At 45.4% G+C, this 21,471-nt stretch overlaps 1 protein-coding gene across 4 annotated transcripts in view; it reads left to right on the top strand.

The window, feature by feature from the left end:
• The first annotated feature begins 4,700 nt into the window (after positions 1-4,700).
• SMARCC1 (SWI/SNF related BAF chromatin remodeling complex subunit C1) overlaps positions 4,701-21,471 on the top strand; it is a 958,790-nt gene continuing 942,019 nt past the window's right edge. For all 4 annotated transcript variants that reach the window (XM_085628643.1, XM_085628641.1, XM_085628642.1 and 1 more), the window contains exon 1: positions 4,701-5,259. In XM_085628643.1, the coding sequence (XP_085484769.1) occupies positions 4,804-5,259 (456 nt within the window). In that variant the 5' untranslated portion in view covers positions 4,701-4,803. The remainder of the gene's footprint in view (positions 5,260-21,471) is intronic.

The raw sequence follows: 21,471 nt of genomic DNA, 5'->3' as shown, positions 1-21,471 counted from the left end.
GCTCACAGTACTGTATCTCTTCTGCGAGATACGTCATAAATAGTTTTTTTTATTCTGGTTTTCAAAACTAGTTCGGGAAGAGCACCTGAACAGGGGATTTCAAGATCAAACAACTTTACTACTTTCTGGCAATTCCTAAAAAGAACACTTTTTCCCTTCAAGGTATCAAAAATTTCATCATGCATTGCTACCCGTAAAGGGTTATCAAAATTGGTCAATATTACATTACCCCATCTTAAGTATGCAGCCACAGAGAACACGTAAGTGGAAAGTAACCCAAATTCGAGATGAATCGCCAATACGTGTGCTGCGCTATTTAGATTACACATCTGGCGCCAGATACGCCCATCTACTTTCCCAAAATTCTTCCAGTGCTGTTCTTCTACTGTTTTGCATGCATAAGCTGAAGGTATTTTAATTTTATAAATAGATAAAGCATGTGCAAAGTTTCTTTCCTGCAATGCTTATAGGGTCTGCTGATTGCGGAGGCCTGTGAGATTGACTTGCCTCTGCATTGGTCAATATGATCGCTAGCCCCGGCTCCACATACTGCTACGCCCAAACTAGAATGGTCTCTGTGCCCTGGTCACGCTGCACACCCTCCTCCCTGATGATACCAGGAGTGGACATTAAGACATTGCATGGCCATCCCATGAGCCGTCCAATGGCCCTGCTGCATACTGTTTGAAGAAAAAAGCTTCTAAGTACTTTGGTACCACAACCTGGGAAGATGTTCCGCAAGAATACAGACTTTTTAACAACGCCCAGCTATTTTTTGGCAGCATCATACCATGGATTCATGCAAAAGCAACTGCCTGCTGGCTCCAGATCAGATATGGGAGCTCATGAGGGCGATAAATGCAACAGAAGATTGCTTCAATGCCATAAAGGAAGAACTACGTGCCCTTAGATTGATGGTGATGCAGCACAGATACATTTTAGATTTAATGACAGCCATGGAGGGGGTGTGTGTGTGCAAGAAAATTGGATCCTCCTGCTGCACATATGTGCCAGCCAATGATGCAGACAATGGGACATTGACAGAGGCCATTTGAACATTGCATGATCTCCACAAAAAGATGGTAGAAGAGGGGGGTGCTCCGGATGAGTGGTTCGAGAGCTGGTTCAATTGGGTGCCGTCCTAGATGTTGGGGGTGTTCAAGGCCTTGTTGCCTCTAATTGTTGTATTGCTTTTGACATGCTTTATATTTCAGGTGATACTAGCATGTTGCAAAAGGATGACAGCTAGCATAGGAGGTACATCTTTGGCTAGGAAAAGCACCACGGATGTCTAATAACAGAGTGTTATACATGAGATTCCCTTCGAGGATGGGAGGTTAGGAGAAGAAGTAGTTGAAGAATCAACTAGAAGGAGAAATGATATAGGGAAAAATAGGATACATTATATGCAAACATACGCAGAAGCAGTTTTAGGCCCCAGTAGGAACTTACACCTCTACGAGAAATAGGTCAAAATAGCATGTCACAAAAGATAAAGGGTTTAGCGGAACTAATCAGGTCACACAGTTAGTTGAAAACTCAGGAAGGAGCCTGAGGATAGCAATTGAGCTTCTGCATGAAGCGTAGATCTTATCTTCTTCCTGATTCGGGAAATTAGTAATGCTTAAGCGTAGAGACTATAAAATTAGGTTATCACACATTCTATCTACTAGAGAGACAGGGCGAAAATGGGCCAATCAGGTTAAAGTCTACTTCCTTTTTAATGATGTTGCTGATGCATGCACATAGATTAAGTACGTACACAGGATGGACTAGCCCAGGTGCACGCCCTGCCGCGGTTCATAATGACATGATTATCCGCTTCTGTTGAAAGCCACATGTCATACTTACACTATGTTAGGCATGATGGATGAAACCACATGCAAAAGGTCTGTTAAGCTAAGATATAATCACTTGCTGTGCAGGAAAACATATGTACATGTAATGTTGTTAATAACCTTTAGATTCTTAGAATAGAAAAACCAAAGGGGGTTTCCGCCAATATGAGATGCGAGGGCCATGTGGCCCATATCTATATGTGCTTTCTTGCCAGGAAAATAATGTATCTGCTGATTTAAACTACCCATTTGTGACACAAATACTATGCTGGTAATTTTTTTCTATTGTGGTCTTAGAGTATATAAGCCAATGCTTTTGAATAAACACCGGAAAGCTACACAGCTCACAAGAACGTCACCCGCAGACACCACCACCTCATCAGATCCGCCAAAAGGACCTCCTTCAAAGACCGCCTAGACAACAACGCACACAACAGCAAAGAGCTCTTCAGCATCGTGAAGGAACTCTCCAACCCCAGCTCCAACACCAACGACATCCCACCGTCTCAAGACCTGTGCGACTCGCTGGCCACCTTCTTCCATCGCAAGATCGCAGACATCCACGACAGCTTCAACGCAGTCACCACCCCAGCAACCGCTGAGACCCCCGTTCCCACGACCACCACCCGCTCCAACCACCTGCTGGCCTGGACCAATATCAACTACGACTACACCATCAAGATCATGAACACCGTCCTTTCCAGATCCCCGGAAGACTCCTGCCCACACCACATCTTCAACAAAGCCAGCAACACCATCGCACCCCACCTCCGGAAAACCATCAACATCTCCTTCGAGACAGCGACTTTCCTGGAGAGCTGGAAGCACGCAGAGATCAACGCCTTACTCAAGAAACCCAAGACGGACCCCAAGAACTTCTGACCCATCTCCCTGCTCCCATTCCCGGCGAAGGTAATCGAAAAGGCCGTCAACAAACAACTGACCAGCTTCCTTGAAGAAAACAACATCCTGGACCCGTCCCAGTCCGGGTTCCGCAGCAACCACAGCACCGAAACTGCCTTCATCGCCGCCACCGACGACATCAGGACCCTGCTTGACAACGGAGAACCCACGGCCCTCATCCTCCTGGACCTGTCAGCCGCCTTCGACATGGTCTGCCACCGCACACTAAGAACACGCCTCCACGACGCCGGAATCCAAGAGAAGGCCTTGGACTGGACCACCTCCTTCCTCTCCGGCAGAACTCAGAGCGTCCACCTCCCCCCCCCTTCCACTCCGAAGCCACCGAGATCATCTGCGGCGTCCCCCAAGGCTCATCCCTCAGCCCAACGCTGTTCAACGTCTACATGGCACCGCTTGCCCACCTAGCACGACGACACTACCTCAACATCATCTCCTACGCTGATGACACCCAGCTGATCCTCTTCCTCACCAAAGACCCCCACACTGCCAAAACCAACCTCCACGAAGGAATGCAGGCCATCGCCGACTGGATGAGAAACAGCAGACTGAAGCTGAACTCGGACAAGACGGAGGTCCTCATCCTCGAACCCACCCCCTCGGCCTGGGACGACTCCTGGTGGCCGACTGCACTAGGAGCACCCCCTACACCCACCGACCACGCACGCAACCTAGGTGTCATCCTCGACTCCACCCTCTTCATGACGAAGCAGGTCAACGCCGTCTCCTCCTCCTGCTTCAACACCCTCCATATGCTTCGCAGGATCTTCAAGTGGATCCCCACCGAAACGAGAAGGACGGTCACCTAGGCCCTCGTCAGCAGCAGACTGGACTACGGCAACGCACTCTACGCAGGAGCCCCGGCCAAACTCCTGAAACGGCTCCAACGGATCCAGGACGCCTCGGCCAGCCTGATCCTCGACATTCCTCGCAGCAGCCACATCACACCCCACCTGAGAGGCCTGCACTGGCTCCCCATCAACAAGAGGATAACCTTCAAGCTCCTCACCCACGCACACAAGGCAATTCACAACACCGGACCAGCGTACCTCAACATCCGACTCAGCCTCTACACCCCCACCCGCCAGCTCCGCTCCGCAGACCGTGCCCTCGCCACCGTCCCTCGCATCAGAAGAGTGACCGCCAGCGGCAGATCATTCTCCCACCTCGCCGCCAAGACATGGAACACCCTCCCCATCCGCCTGCAGCAGACCGAAGACCTCCTAACCTTCAGAATTCTCAAGACCTGGCTCTTCGAACAGTAGCAGCATCCCCCCCCATTCCAGCGCCTTGAGACCCTCACGGGTATGTAGTGCGCTTTATAAATACTATGATTAATTGATTGATTTATAAATACTTTGATTGTTCGTTCAACATCAGATTCCAATCTCGGCTGAGCCTGGCTGATCTCCCCAGCTGATTAATGCATTAAACCATATTGTATAGTCAACTTGCCTCTTTGTTACACATACACACACACAACAGCCAAGGGGCTGTTCACTGGTCTGAGGTATTCAGGCAGGTCCCAGGACTGACCAGTGGGCACAAAAGTGCCCCAACCAGGATCACCAAAGGAAGGGGGGAGTTAGGGAAAAGGTATGGATTATGTGGGCCGCCAAATTTAGTTTCACCCGGGAATCTGTCAGAGGAAAGGCTGGCTCTGAACTAGATAGTACTTTTTTTTTTAAACAGAACGACCAAGTGCTGTTTTAGACCGACTTTGAGCAATGGCAGCCCATTTATCAGTTTTAAATCGTGTTGGATAACTTCTTCACTCTACGGAAGCCAGATGCTAAATACTATGATAACCCGTACGGACTACGAAAGCTTTCAAGCCTTGCACAGAACGGAACTGTGAAGAGCGGTGGTTATGGTTCCTTTTCTATGTCCATGCTTTCAGGGTTGCCTCGGAACGCTCATGCTCAGTAGCCCTGCCAGTCCTTTTTTGATGTCCATGCCTTAAACTCTGCTTTGTAATGCGCATGCTTAGCCTCCACGGCCCTGTGTTACTGAGGCGGCAGTTGTAGAGATTCTTTGAGCAGACATGAAACAAAGGCAACCTGGTCTGGGGCCGCCCGGTAGCGGCTGCAACGGCAGCAGCGAGAGCGGCGCAAAGCAGTCGGGGGGTGCGCGGCGGAGGCGGCGCCGGCGAGGGGGGGCGCGCGAGCCTGACGAGCCGGAGGAGAGCAGCAGCCCAGCTGCCCGGGCCCCCGAGCAGGAAGCCGCCCAGCCTGGCGAAGACGATGAAGAGGAGGACGGTGAGACTAGCCCCGCTGTTCCCGGGGAAGAGGAGGAGGAAGAAGAAGAGGAGGATGAGGTAGATGAGGAGGAGGACGAGGAATCCGGCTCCCCACCTGAAGATACCCCCGTACAGCCCTCCGCGCCTCCTGCAGCTGCCCGCAAGAAGGATGGGGGTCCCAGCACCAAGCACTGGGAGAGCCCAGATACCCTGGCACTCTTGGAACCTGTACGGGCCTGGCTGGGCAAGCACTACAAGAAGGTGAGGGTCCTTAATTCACAGAGGGCTTGTAATACCTGGGGAGGCGGGGTCTTGCATCTACAAAGGATATCAACAAGTGCCAAGAGAGCCCGGTGGTTTTGTGAAGTTGAGGGAGGTATGACTTCAGTAGAGCAGATGTTCAATAGTGCGCAGGAGATTCATAATGGCCCCACATTGCCTCCCAAGGAACTGTCTGATGCACATTACAGTTTAATCGCACATCCATCACCTCCCACCAGCATCACATAGATACATTGTATAATCATAGACTCAAGAAAGTTAGGCAAACAACTCCTCTAAACTGCGCAGCAGCAGTGCTTTGATGTTGAGTACACAACTGTCAGCATTCTCTTAGTTAATGGGTTCAGGTTACAGTTTGTTCGTTTCTATCGAATGTTACGTTCCTTAACTGGACGCATCTCAGTATCAACAACCCGTGAATCATGATGGCTGATGGTTTTATCACCAGATTGGTGCATTTTCACTCTAACGCCTTCCCATTGATTCTTAGGTGTTTTTTTTCAGTATTTGCTTACAACATGTCTATCTTTTGTATTGTTTTGCAGCATTTATATAGCGCCTACTAGCCTCCTGTGGATTGCATAGGCTCTTGTTTACATTGGTAGCATGCTACATCGTGTCTGGTTAAAAAGGTGTTGTCTTTGTTTTGATCCTGCGTGGGATTTGTTTCCAAGTCTGCATATCGTGCGTGATGCTCATCAAGTTGCTGTTTTCATGTTGTTGAACACATTGCCTAGCAGTGTGATGGACGAACATATGCGAGAGAGAGATGCAAAATTTGCTTGTCAGTCAGCTGACAGCTTTGAGCATCTTTGCAGGCCCCTTTATGTTATGAATTATAATCATAGAATACTTCGCAGGTTACTGTATTGGGTTATCCATTCTGAGCTATTTTGTTTTACCTTTATAGCCCTCGGGCATAGGTTGGAGGGAGAGATTTGCTGGAATTGCCTTTCTTTAATATCATCCCATATCTGATTGTCATTGTAAAATGTCAAGAAGCGGTCATAGTATGTAGCTTGTTTGGACCTGCAGTGGTGGACTAGATTAGTTCTCTGTTCACCTGCAGCTTGTCGCAGACCTCTTTTGTTACTCTATGCCTGGTCAGTTGGTGACACGTTGCTGTGGACTGATTCAGTATTTGACGATGGACATGAACTACTGCAGTTTTGTCTTAGGCGAGTGTTTAGAGTTTCAAGCAGCATAAAAGAATTATTAGATAGCCTGTACGAACTGCAGTCGACTGGCCAACCTCCTAGTATTATGGTATTAGTGTGGACCAGGAGGGTTACATATAGTATGGTAACATCATTTCAGTTTAGTTCAATTACTTGATTTAGTTAGAAAAACAAACCATAAAAGTATACAGATATAAACAATTGCAATTCCGATCATAGACAATAGTAATCTTAAAATATGTACAGTTCATCTCGAAATACAAGTCCGAATATAGTGCTGTAGTAAAAACAAAACATCTCAAACATTTCACTTAAATGGTAATTGTAACATGCAAGCGTCAAATAATTCATCCTTATTTCCCAACGAACTTTCTGTTTTTAATGACACATGCAATAAATCTATATACAGTTATACAAACTTGCTCTGTCTGGAGCAAATGTAGATAATCTAATGCCTCTTTGCACTTTCTAATGTTTAAATTCCTCCTAAACGGCTTTAGGGTCTGAATTCTCTGTCCTTTATAAAGCTCACAGAATAAAAAGTGCATTTGAGATTGGGTCGTAACTGAATTGCATGGACACAGTCAAATCTTTTTCAGTTAAAACATTGGAAGGGTAAGACACCTAAAAGTGGGCCAGACCAAGTCTAAACCTTAACGGAAGAAATCTCTGACGGGGCACCATCAGCAGGTATGGCTCTATGCTAGCTGCAGTGCACAAAGGAAAATACATCCTCACCAAACCCTTCTTCTGCTCGCCCTCTCGCCTCCTTTCAGCTGTCAGATGCAGCAGCTCCCTTGTTACCAATAATCTGGTCAAGCAGTTATTGGGATCTGCCTGACAATTTTCGAATGCTTAGGTGTGGTAGTAAGTTTCATGCCAGCTCGGATAAAAATTACCCAGCTGCCAACCAGACATGTTTCAGGTGTGGGGGAAAAGGGTAATTTTTCATGAATTTGCACATTGTATAGGAAAAATTTCAGTGCTTCTGTAGTGAAGTCTATTGAAGAAAACACGCCTGGGGATGAGGAAAATGTAATATTAATGTTGTCTGACTTGGTTGAAAGTGATGTTGCAAACCATGTGGAATTTACGTGTAAGAGGAAACCCCGTTGTCATATTACTATTAATGGGTTCAAGGTGAGAGTTTTGGCAGATTCTGGTTAGCCATTCGCTTTGAGTGGGGAATCAGAGTTTGGAAAATTAAATATTCCTAGTCTCTGGGAGTCGCACATTAACATTTTTGCTTATAGTGATAAAAGTGTGGAGGTGTTAGATAAATTTGATGCCAGTTTAGGTTTTGAGAACTATAATGCTAACAACACTGTGTATGTAGCCATAGGGTGGGGGGAGTCAAATCTTTTGGGGTGAAATGAGCAAGGGGATCTAGATCTAATTCTCGATCCCAATCATTTAGAGTTAGTGCTATCAAGACAATGTCTGTTTGAAATGTCAAATAGTATTGTGTGCAATATGGTTGAGAATAAACAGACTAGTGGTTATCCTGAGGTGTTTACAGATAATCTCTGTCGATGGAAAGGTTTCAAACATTGCATAATTTTGAGTGATGAGGCAAAGCCGAAAGTACACAAGGTGTGCGTGTTCCTATCAATTTGAGGGAGGAACTTAGAAGGATTTAGAGAAACTCTGCGATATTGAAGTTATTGAACCCATTGAGAGTTCGGAGTGGTTGGCCCCAGTTGTGTTGGCGCAGAAATCGGACAAGTCCTTGCGTTTATGTGTGGATTGACGCAATCTTAATTCCAATATCTTGGTAGACCGCCTACCACTAACCAACATTAATGAGCTGAGTCCACTTTAGAGGGCGCTGTTATCTTTACAACACTTGATATGTCTGCCGCATATCACCAGTAAGAATTATGCGATAAGTTGAGACATTTGACTTCTATTATGACCCCTGGAGGAGCATTTCGTTATAAGTGTATGCCGTTCGGACTTGCCTCCTCATTTTCAGTGTTCCAAAGATTAATGAACAATTTATTTGCTGACGTGCCTAACGTGACAGTGACGATGTGTTGATTTATGAGAAAACAGTGAGTGAGCAGGATGCTAGGATGGAGAGGGTTTTGGACATTTTGAAATGTTCAGGTTTAACTTTAAAGAAAGACAAATGCAGGGTTTTGTGTGATTTAGGACACTGTGTCTAGCAAAGGTGTTGAACCCAATATGAAGATTTTGAAAGCAATTGAGCAAGCACCTGCACCTAATAGTAAGTATCAGCTCATGTCCTTTTTTTGGGTTGATCGAGTAGTATGCAAAATTTGTGAAGAATTTTGCATCGAAAATGGCCAATTTATGGGAACTGTTGAAAAAAAAAAAATACGAAGTACGTCTGGAACGAAGCGTATGGCACTGTGTTTGAGTTGATAAAGAAGGCCATTGTCTACTAAACCCATTTATCCATTTAACACTTGTGATCAGTGCATAATCACTACTGATGCTAGCAACCGTGGTTTAGGTGCAAAGAAGTTATCGTGGGGTTTGCATTTAGCGATTCGTGGTGCGAAGCTCACTTAGTCAATCATCGGGAAGGAGGCTCTTGGTTTATGGTGGGGATGCAGTATCTTAGAAACTTTATGTGGGGAAACTAGTTTGTGCTGCCCACAGACCATAAGCAGCTTGTAGACTTGTTTTGCGCTGCCAATGTGGTAGAGCAACTCCACGCATTTGCTAAATGGCAGTACTGAATGTAAGAATACAGTACAATTTGCAGTACGTGCCAGGGGTACGGAATTTCACGGCAGACTCTTTCTCGGTTACCAGTAGTAGAGTGTGAGAATGATGATAAAGGTGATGATGAGGATGTTGCATTTGTGTGTGCAGTGAGTGTGGTCAATTCTGGGGTGTTGCCTGTAGAAGAAAGGCAAGTGGCAGCCTCTAAAGACGAAGTGTTGTAAAATGTGATTAAATGTGTTATAGGCCGTTGACCCAGTGCGAGAGAGATGTAGGATTTGGTTCCGTATTGGAGAAACGCCAATGAGTTGTCCATTGTTAATGGTGTTTTATTGAGGTGTAAACAGTTGGTGGTTCCGGGGAAAATTAGGTCGAAAATTCTGTAAATGGCATATGAAGGTAATTTGGGGATGCATGCAATGAAACGCAGTGTAGAGAGGACTTTTGGTGGCCGCGAATGGACTGAGCTGGCGAACATTGTGTGAGGGAATGTAGTGCATGTGTTTTGAGTGATAAATTACACGTCACTGTACCGTCTCCCTTTCTTCCTGTTGTTAGTAATGGGGTACCTTGGCACAAGTTGGCGTTCAAAGTGTCTGGTCCTTTCGGGGTTTTAGGCAGTTCACCCAAATACGCCTTGGTGTTGGTTGACTACATGTCTAAGTGGACTGAATTAAAATTCGTCACTAGTGTTAATTCTAGAACAATTATTAATTTCTTTCAGAACACGTTCATGAGATAGGTTTTTCCGAGAGAATTGGAGACAAACAATGGCAGTAAATGAATGTCTAGCGAAATGAGTAGTTTATAGGTCTCGCGCCTAGCGTTGCAGTGCGTAGCACTGCTCGCGCAGCGCGAGACATTTAGTAGGTGAAAAACAGGGTTTTGAAAGCTGACCACACGCTCGTGCGTGTGGTTTTGCTTTTGCCGGCAGCCATTGGTGTTCGCGCGTGTTTTTTTAAAAAAAGGCACGCAATTGGGCAAAGGCGGGCGCATGTCCCGCCTTTGCTCCGCCCATTCTCGTCCGTGTCTAGCACACGCAGCAGTGCGCGTTTGCCTCGCTGCCGCTCACCCTCGCCCCTGCTCCTCTGTGGTGCGCGTGCACCACTGGTTCCGTTTTCCGCCCCTGCTCAATGCTCGTCTCCGAACGTTCAAGCTGCAAACAAAGGCTTTATGGAGTGATAATGCGCACCAAGCCTTAATTAGACGAGCACGGCGATCTTATACGAGGCGGAGTACGTCGTCCTCTCAAAACAACAGGTAAGCGCGACTACATGTAAAAGTTTCATAACGTTTGAGTGTGCTGATTGCGGAACGCTGGCTGGGCGCAGAGGGATGATTAACAAGGCAAAGCTGGAAGGCAGGGCGAGCGGAACGTAACTTCTATGAACCATAAAAAGAGTGCTGTGCAGTGCTGTACAAGTGCATCCATCTACGTCACACGGCCACATACACACCTCTCGAGGGCCCCCTTCCTGCTGGAATAGTCGCACGCATGCTGTTGCAAGCTGGATTTTCAGCCAAGAGCTTTGAACCAACTTCTCTTGAAAAATGTGCCAATGATTGGGCGAATCACCAATGGGAGCGGAGGAGGATGTCAGAAGTCCAATACGTAAGCATAACTGCCCCGAAGGTGTGGCTGTAATTGGTGCAACAGGTGTCAGGGTGAGCTGTGCACGGGCGCACTTAAAATCAGTGATTACGCCCTTTTATTACACAATCAGGGGACGAGAGGTGGGCAGGGGAGATATTTTTGAAGTTGTCATGAAGTGCCCTGGCATCCTCGATACACCCCTGGCTGACACTTGCATCTGTAACAAAGGTGACACTTTAAGCCTGTCCTGGACTTTTAGCCAGCAACATATTACATTCTGACTTCTAATCTCACATTTCCTGTACTAGGTCAGGCCGTAAGTTGCCAAAAATGCACAAGGCCTGTGGCCAACACAACAGGATTGGCTGAAGGTGTCACACGTGACAACCACAGAGTTCCTCACATTTCAAGTTCAGCATTCTGCAGATCTAAACTTGCCATCACTTAGGCTGGGAGAGATGGAAATCTGCTCCCCAAACTGCCACATTGGTACGTTTTGGAAACTTTCTTGGGATGTGTGACCCCGTGAAACAAATATTTTACACTTTGACAACATGATGAGGCCTATGCGGGCGGTTGGTTCCACTCTGTAACTTGCGATTTTTATTCTACCCACTCCTGTGTGGTTTGTCACGGAGGGTGATGCCCCGATCCTGATAACCCATATACTGTGGAGAGAGATCTAAGTATTAAAATGTGTTTATTGATCTTCCGGGGATAGGCACCGTCCCAAACAACCTATGTACTGCAGAGAGTCCTATTCCCACAGGGGTGGCATGCCATCACACTCACTCCCCAAGGCCCATCCCCAGCTCCACCTGTTCAGCTGAGGACAGCTGTTTGACTAGGATTGGCTTCCCTAAGGATGTGAACTGCAGATCACAGAACCTTATATCAAAGTTCAGCCTAACTAATGCATACCGCGACCAATGGCAGATCCTGTGAGAGCGATGGTGACGGGAGCCCAAACCTATGCCAAAGAGATTTATATCTCACTTATTAGACACTGCATACCTGGCCCCCTAAAGCATCAGTGAGAGTCGGTGATATCAACCTTTAATATTTTCTGTACATGCAATAGGTCTCACATTATTAAAGTTTGAGCTATTAGTGTTGCATTATTTAGCAATGCCAATAGCTCAAACTTTAATAATGCGAGACCTATTGCATTGCAAATGCTTGTTTTGAGTGTTGTGGTATCTAGCGTATAAGAACATCACTGTATCATCCCCTTAGCAATGAACTTGTGGGGAGGGTGAATCGTGTGGCGAAGGACCAGCTTCAGTTAGCCCTTGTCAATGGCATAAATTGGGAAGAAATGCGTGAGGGACATGTTTTGGGCTATTAGAACCACCCCACATTTTAGTACTGGGGTATCTCCTTTTTCATTGTTGAGTGGTAGGTTCACGGCTGAACAGGGAATGGATCAATACGAAAGAGTTGGATTTGGAGAAAGTAAGTGGTACCCTGGATGTGCGGAAATGTGTGCAAGAGAAATATGCTTTCAAAGGGAACAATGGCAGGGAATGTAAGGTTCAAGTGGGTCATTTGGTGAGGATACTAATTCCCAGGCATGTTCATAAGGGCCAGTCGAGGTTCTCGTCTCCTCGTTGTGTAAAGGATAAAATGAACCAGGTTGTGGTTTTGGAGAACTGGTAAAGTATGGAATAAGAGAAAATTGGTGTTGGTACCCAAAGCTAACTATGTGTGTGAGAGAATGGGGATGGGGTTGCCACAAGGTTTGGTGGAGACTCTGTGTTCCAGAGTGTCGCTCAACTTCAAGGCGGAAAAAGTGTTTTCCACAAAGGTACAGTGATTTTGTGATGTGATGAATTCTGTTAGTGGTTCTGCCATGTGTTTTTTTTCTTCTTTGTTCGGCATGCAAAAAGCACATTTTTGTTTTTAGTTCAGGGTTAGTTGGGTTTTGTTTCTTTTGTGTTTACATTGTTCATTTCGTGTGGTTTAACTATGTGCAAACCTTTGACGTTTCGTTTACTTCAGTTTTTAAGGTTTTTTATTATGCATGCCTTGTAATTTGTTATTATGCATTCCGTCTGAATGTGGTATATCTTAGTATTTTTGTTTTGTGTGTATTTTGAAAGGGAGGGGGGTGTGTTAGGATCTGCCTGTCAATGTTCCAATGCTTTTGTCATTGGCATTGGAGCATGGATGGAAGTGGACTTTTGGGGAAACAGTTGCTGCCTGTTATGCGGGTGCTGGTAGGACAATAAAGGTTACCTGAAATCTGGGTTGTAAACTTCCTTTCAGCAGTTGATGGACATCGGATCAGTAAACCATTCTGTCCTACCTATTGACTCATTCTTCACATAGTTCAGCCACTTGATCTTGTGGTTCCCTGATACATTTAAACAGTCATTGATCACTGACTGTCAGTGCTATCTCAGATCTGGACCTAACTGAAAGCCAAAGTAACGTAGGTACCATCCTTACTTTGTCCCCCAAATACTGCAATCCAAATTCCTCATTCGGTATTGACGAGGGAATGCCTTCTAGGGAGGGACAAAAGCCTTGCCAAAAAATGTTTTAGCTGATCTGCGACGGTGAATAGTCTACCATCCCCATACACCACCACAATAAGTGGCTATTTCTATGGGGCTAGCCTTATAGATAAGTGCTACATACAAAGGTATAGACACTAGTTTAGAGCCAAATTTAACAAGCATTTGCAATCCAATAGGTCTCGCATTCGCGCGAGTTTGAGCTATTCCCATTGTAAATGACAATGCCTTTTATTTATGTTTTAAAACATAAATAAAAGGCATTGTCATTTACAATACTAATATCTTAAACTCTCGCAAATGCGAGACCTATTGCATTGCAATAAATGGCCTTCTCGACCGCTTGTTAGATTGTAAATATCCGGGGAAGAGACCGGCCTGTGACGTCTTCAAAGTAGTGATAAATAGTGCAGTGAAGATGATGTGTAAGTGTTGTAAATTACACACATAAAGTGTGAAGTCAGTTATATATGATCCGAGCTATAAACACTAACAAAGCCCTCCAACACCTTTCGCTGCCATTTCGATAATCCGGGAGATGATCTACGGGTGGTGGAAACAGTCGAAGTCATCTGTTACCAGGAAATTGTCAATTCATGGTATGGAAGGGCGAGGCCATTAAAGGATGAGGAAATTAGATCAGAGTCAGCCTGCTTGCTTTCCATAGGATAACCATGAAATCTTGTGCAGGATGCCTGTGACAAACCAGAGCACCTTTTCCTGGGGTTGGAAGTAACAGCGAAATTGGGAGGGGCGCTAGGAGGAGTATATTGCAATAAGACTGCTGATCTTGTGTGCCCTAAGTGGCTCTTTACAGAGTAAAGGGCAAGATGTGGGGTGGATTTTTCAGATGCAGAGTAGGTTGTAGCTGCCAGAGGCAGCGGTCAAGGAACAAAGTATGAGACCGACCAAAGGTCCTGAGCTCGAAGCATGAAAGGCCGCACCAACATTTATATTTTTCCTGCCAGACTCACTCATTTTCTTTTTAAACTTTTTTTTTTTACTGAAAAGCAAAACATACAAGTGGGAAAAGGAGTCGTTAATGCATGAAGTATGTCTAAATGCGGGCAGCGAGTTACATCAATGGGCAGTAAATATTGCAGCTGACTCTTCAATGAGAGACACTGCGTCACATCAACATCACAGACATGCAAGTACATAGGTCAAATCTCTTACAATCTTAACCATCCGGTATAGGCTAGGTAACAGTTCCTAATGACCTGGTTCTGTCCTGCGAAAGATTTAAGGTTCCCCCATCTGCGACTAGATCCAGCTTGTAGTATTTCATCCATGGTGTTCGAATTTTACGGAATTTACACCGTCAACCCCTCGCTTTGTAAACCACTTTCTCCGCAACCATATAAAGATCCATATTACACTTCCATTCCGTGAGTGTGGGAAGTTGTTGAGCCCCCAGTACTTAGCTATGTCTCTTTTGGCCACTACTAACCCAAGATTGGCCAGCAAGAACCTATGTCGCGGTAGGTCGATGTCTGTGGGGATACCTAGTAGCAGGAATTTCGCCTCTAGTCCTAGGTTGGCTCCCAATATTTTGTTCAATTCTCCCATGATCGTGTGCCAGTAGGTTTGAATGTGTCTGCACTCCCAGAGGGTGTGAATGTACGTGCCGTGCTCTACATGACATCTGTGTTAGGTTGGGTCCTCCACCCTCCCCATCTTGTGTAAACGTGCCCTGTCAAAGTATTATCTGTGAAGGATCTTGTATTGTATGAGAGGCAATCTTAGTTTGATCGCTACTTCGCACGGGTGCATGAGGGCAGCCTACCAATCTATATCTTACAGGGGTCCAGTGGTGAGTTCCCACTTGGCACATAACGGGCCAAAGTTGTCAGGCATGTTGTTGATTTGTGTCTTGTATGTCGGGGATACCGCCTGGGTCGGGATCTCTTCCTGTAGGAGCCTACCTTCTAAGGGGGCATATTCTGGCAGCGTCACACCGTCCAACCCTTCAGCATGCCAGGCGTGTTTAAGTCTAAGATATGTATAGGCTTGGGAGCTATGAAGTTGATATTTAGACTGAAGGGAAGAAAAGAAGGCCAAAGAGCCCCTTTCCAACATTTCTCCTGTCTTAGAAATGCCTATGAGGTCCCATTTCCCCAAATCTCTCACTTTTCTGATCTCAGTCAGTCTAGTGCCCTCCCATAGGGGGGGTCTCCCGCGTAGGTTTCCCTACCACTTCATCTGCTTTTCCGCACTGTTCCAGGCCGCTAGTATGCGTTGGGTAGCTGGAAGGAGTCTTGTACTCCCGGCACCCCCGTATATGTAGTGTAATTGGGAGCATTTATGAAATTGCAGCCTTTCCTGTCTATATGTCGGGTGATCACCTGGCATGTCATTCCATTAGTTAATGACTATGAGGTGGGCCACTCTATCGTAAGCTCCGATATCTGGTAAGACCAAACCTCCGTTATACGGGTTTCGTTGTCGGCTCTGCAATGCTATTCGAGGGTGGGTTCTGTCCCATAGAAGGAGGCGTAGTTCACTGTTAATGGAAGCAAAAATGGCGTCTGGTATTTTGTGGTATGTATTTTGCAGAACATAAAGGAGTTGAGGGAGTGTTACCATTTTGTACATGGCGGCTCTCCCCATGATGGTCAGAGGGAGTTTCCTCCACCTCTTCACATCCGCCAGGAAGTTCAGCAATACTCGCCTAATGTTGCGATCCAGTCGGGCCACAGGGTCAGTGGTAATGTAGAGTTCCAGATAGAGAAACCCCTCCGTGGATAGACTCACTCATTTTCAACGTATTGCCCTGCAGGCACCAGATAAGGTAGCAGTTCTCGATGTGCTCCACATAGGCCATAGCCTTCTACCTGATGGAGGCTATCAAAGGACCTCCTTTCTCACGTGTATGTCCTCGCCGAGCTGACAGCATGGAGGCTGCCCAGCAGTTCAAAAGGTCTGGAGTACAGTATAGACTGCTGTTTCCTGGCATGAGGTGTATCGCCCCCACCTGACTAACTTCCATGAGGCCCACTGGCACTCGAACCCCTATCCCCATGAAAAAGACATGCTAGGGGCTAAAGTGTGCCTGATGTATCTACAGAGAGATCAGAACTTATAAAAGGCCTGTTCACTTCTAGGGACTTAAGTCATGGCTTTCATGGGCGTGACGCCACCTTTGCGTGCTAAAAACAATTATGTGCTTAATTAAAAAAGCCCATTTAGTGGCTTTTTGCCATCTATGGGCCATTCAGTGTAGAGAATATTAAAATTCTCTTTGTCCAATCCTGCATCGCTAACAATCACTAACAACTCGCATTCCCTAAAGTTCATTTGTTTGGAGATGTCTACTTGGGTTTCAGACTTAGTGTGACATTAACTGGATGTCCCCTTTACCATATAAGGCAACCAGGTTTGTCTGCCCTGAAAGTCCTAAATGGATGAACTCGACCCTGATTGCCAGGGATTAACTGAATTTGAACAACTGCACCACTGTGATAGGAGCGAGGAGCCATTACCGTTCTAAACCGTGTATCGGTGTACAAAGGTGGATCATTAAGCTGCAGAGGTGTTGCGTGGTCTGGGCCTAGGCAGTCTGGACTTAGAGGTGAAAGGCGAGTATTTAGTACTAGGACCTGGTTGTAAGAGTTGAAGGCTTCAGAGAAGGTCTGCTTCAGAATGTTACAGTTTTAAGATTGTGGTTAATATGTGAGAAGACAACTAAGATATGGAAACGATTGACGACCGAGTGCGAGCAAACTTCTCACAGCAAGTAAAGACAAACATGACAACACAATAAGTAAACATATCACGATAGAGCGTGAGCGAGACTACATATAACAGAGCATTAGCAAACATTCTAAATGAAAACACAGCACGAGTAAACATTACATAATACGACACAGAGCAATAAAGACAGAGTGCAAGAAAATATTGTATAAGACAAAAGAGAGTGAGCAAACATGACTGAGAACAAACATTACATATGACGACAGAGCAGGACCAAAAATTACATATGACGAGAGAGCGCCAGCAAACTTTCTATATGAAAACACAACACGAGTTAACATTCCAAATGGGGAGGCTGTAGGCAAATATCACATATGACGACAGTGTGCGAGCATACATCGTCAACACTGTAAGCTGGAAATGACAAGAGCATGACCAAAAATGACGTAATACAGCGCGAGCAAACATTACAGATGAAAACACAGCATAAGTAAACATTACCTTCGACAATAGAGAGAAACAAGATAATAGAACTTAAGTGGCCCTGAATACCATTGGTGGCTTGCTTAGACGTCAAGGTGATACGTTGCATAGACTGGGCTCCTGCCTGTGCCATGTCAAGTTTCAGTGGGCAAGCATAAACATAGTGCAACACCAGTATAGCTTAATAAACAAGCATTGGCATAGCCAATAGGTCTCGCCTTTGGGACCTTATAAGTGTTTAGTTATCCAGCACAATATCCTTGGTGCAACAACATTAACTGTTGAATGGCTAAACACTTATAAGGTCCCAAAGGCGGAACCTATTGGCTATGCTAATGCTTGTTTTACTAGTTTAAAACTGAGGGAGGAAAACCTTAGCTTTGTCTGCAACTTTTACCTAGATGTGTGTTTGTGTACATTTGAAACGAACCATTAATCATGCTATCAGTTTGGTGACTTCATTATTTTGATCGTTTACTCATTCTCATGATAACCATATGAGAACATGGCAAACAGAAACACAAACCCATCATAATATTTGCTAAATATTTACGCTTTGTTTTTATACAAACACACCAAAGTACACAAATCACGCACATAGAATTAACTAACATATTTATACACATGCCCACACCTCTTATAAATGGGAACATATATATAAATTATTCGGCATGTGTAATATGTTATATGAGTATATCTTTTACACATGTGTATATATAAAATGTGTATCTGTCGTATATGTACTGATATGCGTATACATTATAGATGAATTTTTTTTTACGTTTATAGTTAAGAGTTATAGTTCTCTTTAGACACACCCAAATAACCACACTCTCACACATATATCTAATTGTTTGATTGTGTCTAGTGATATAGCAAAATGTTGCACACATCTACTGATAAGGTACGTATTCGTGTTTAACTATTTCAATTGGTTTGGTGAAACGAATGAGCTGTGGCAGTGGGGGGAGGCGGACCCCATGCCTCAGCCTTTCCAGGGGGCTCCAGGCTCTCCGAAGTCAGCATGAACCTGCGCCACAAACCTCTGCGCCGCCTGGAGCCGTTTGGCGGGCAGCTTAGTCTACTCCTGAGAGCAAAACAGACATAGAGGTGTTGAAAACGCAGAAAGCAACCAGTGTTTATTTCTGGCGTTTTTTTGGCAGTTTTAAATAGCATGAACTCTCCTCGAAAATATTGGAAATCTTTGGACGAGCACTGGTAAAATTACACAAGGACACATTCAGTTTGCTGTTTGTTTTTGGGCAAGGGGAGATAAAGTGATTTGCCCAGAATCACAGGGTGGTGAGCCGCCGCCGAGACTACAACCCGGTTCCTCATTTCCAAAGCCCTCCTTGCACGTTAACAATGGTCAGGGGCTTGTCGACGTGCGAGAAATGTCACGCCCTGTAGCCTGTAATTACTTATGTGTAGGGATACGGTAAAAATGTTCCATTACAGTTTAAAACAATACAACACATTTACTGACAAGTGCTGTACCTTAAATTCACATGCACATACCACACATGAAAAAACGGGCAACACCGAAACAGAATTTTGTTCTAAAACCTTACGTCTCAAAAGGGCACCCACCATAAAAAAAGTGTGCCATTCGTTTCCAAGGAATTCCATCAAATTCTTTAAGTAATTTTATTTGTGTATATATAACATGGCCCCGTTTGATAGACACAACTCCTAAATCCGTGTGTTTCCTAGGGGCACGAACCTTGACATCCACCTGCAGCACCCAGATGAATAAAAGGTGCACGCAAGCCTTTTCTTCCCCGTCGGCAGAGGGCACGTTCAAGCAGAGGCACACACCAATGTTATTAATTAGTGGGGAAAATTCGACGATGCATTTTTTCAGTTTCACTGACAGAAAAGGAAGATCATATATAACTTTAAATTACACGGAAGTACACATTTTAGAACTTGGCAAGTCCATATCTCAGAGCACCGCACCTAGAGATATATCTATTTTTGTTCCACAAAAATAGTTTTATATACACCTCTGGTGTCCAGATACACATATTTGTGCCTCTCTCAATAATTCTAGAAATATTCGTTCTGTCAAAGAAATGTTTTACTGCCCTCCTGCAAACCCCTGCTTTTAAAAGATTATATACAAGCACACCCACGTCTCGTTACGGAGAAATATCTAATATTACTGTCTTCCTGCTGGAGCGCCACGTTTAATGCACGCTAATCGCCTTGAAAGCTCTTGTCTGGGAAATACATTAGCTTTTTAAGAGGAAGTACTGTCCTGGGAAGCGCTGGCTGAAAATACACAGCCCGCGAGTGGTGCGCGCGTGGGAGAGAGGGGGAGCAGGAGGTGAGCCCGGGAGTGGTACGTACGTACGTACGTACGTACGTACGTATGTATGTAAGCACGCGCAGTCTGTTCATTTTCAAGCACTGCACTCGTGCTTGTGGCGCGCCGCTGCTCGCTCCCGCAAGGTGGATGCCGCCACAAGCACGAGTGTGTGCTTGAAAATGAGCAGAGCGACGGCTAAAGGCTCTCCTTAGCAGCGCATGCTCACTGCGTGGGCGAGACCTAAAAACACACGTGACGGCATAGTTTTCCTTACCTCAAAAAGCGCTTCCAGTTCGTCTCCTAGGGTATTTCCTGCACTTCTGGGGCCGGGCGGCATGGACAGTAGCTCAGCTGGAGGCACACCTCCTGGTGGTATACCGGTACCCTTAGCTGTAAACATTCAGCTCGAAGAAACCGCTATGTTCTATGTGTATTATAGGTATGGCTAGGTTTTACTAGCGTTTCACCCGTCCCCATTCCAAGCACAGACACTGCATCACGTGTCGAGCACGAGGGTCACCTTTGGCATGTAAACTAGTTAAAGCAGCTTGATATTTGCGGGCGCTGGTAACGGGCTCGCAGCAAACACGATAATAGGTAACACGTGACGTAGCATTTTCTCTCTGGCTTAAAAAAATGTGCAGTGCGAACGTCTGCTGCTCCTGAAAAACTGCAGTTATGATGGGTTTTGACTAGTCCTGCGCCTTTTACAAGTTGTACAGCATATATAATTTAAAGAAAATACGGCACATGTAGCATCTGAAACAAACGGTGCAGAAAATCGAAGCGAGGAGGTGGCTCAACATATAACGCTGCCGACTTTCAAGCTGGTAAACCAGGTTCGAGCCTCGGGTGGGCTGTATCACGTAATCATATATAAATAAACGGAGATCTCGATCCAGTTCTGATGGGTGGTCTCAAAAGGAGACAGGGCGGTAACAAGGAGGAACTAAGAAGTCTCATTATCAATCGGAAGCCAGCGCTTAACATAGCAGATGACGCCAGCCAATGAAAAATAGGGGCGAGGCTTCCACCCCACTTTTAAAAAATACAGCATGCCTCGCAAAGCGAGCAGCGCGTTGCACTGCAACACTACGGCAGACCTAAAAAGGACGCAAGAAGCAGGTCGGACTGTGTAACCCTTAGACTTTTCAAGTGCACCCACGTACTCCGGTTATCAAATGGAACCCCCAAGAATGAAAAAGTGGGGGCACATTTAATCATGGTATTACTGATACAAAATGGAGTTAACCGACTTCATGGATGCCCACAAACCATGGCGTAAGATGTGTTTTTGTTTGTTGAAAGCCCTAGGTCAGACATAAACCTGCGGAGCAGTCAAGTAGTTTCTGGAGTCCCATTCATGTGTGGGCTATAAGCACACAATTGTCAGTGTATATAAGGATGGGTAGCCGTTGTGTCCTTATCTTGGGGGCAGGGTGTCTGCTTCCACAGCATTTATCTATAGCTTACTACCCCTGATGTGTTGACGCAGTTTACGCTGGGCGGAGCGTGTCATAGCCCCATAGGAATTTTGTAGATTAAGCTCCCACGCTTTATTACTTCTGGTATTCTCCTCGTCTGGTGGCCTTGTGTTATTATATTTGAAACAGAAGATAGGTCTATACAATGCTGTATTTGTTAATATGTCGTATTAGTTAATAGGAAGCATGAAATATTTCAGATTCTGGCAAGGATGTTTGCAGTGTGTATTAGTTA

Source organism: Triturus cristatus, chromosome 10 (assembly GCF_964204655.1).
Source record: "Triturus cristatus chromosome 10, aTriCri1.1, whole genome shotgun sequence".
NCBI classification, from domain to species: Eukaryota; Metazoa; Chordata; class Amphibia; order Caudata; family Salamandridae; genus Triturus; species Triturus cristatus.
The sequence above is the reverse complement of the archived record's forward strand: the minus strand, read 5'-3'. Positions and strand labels throughout refer to the sequence as shown.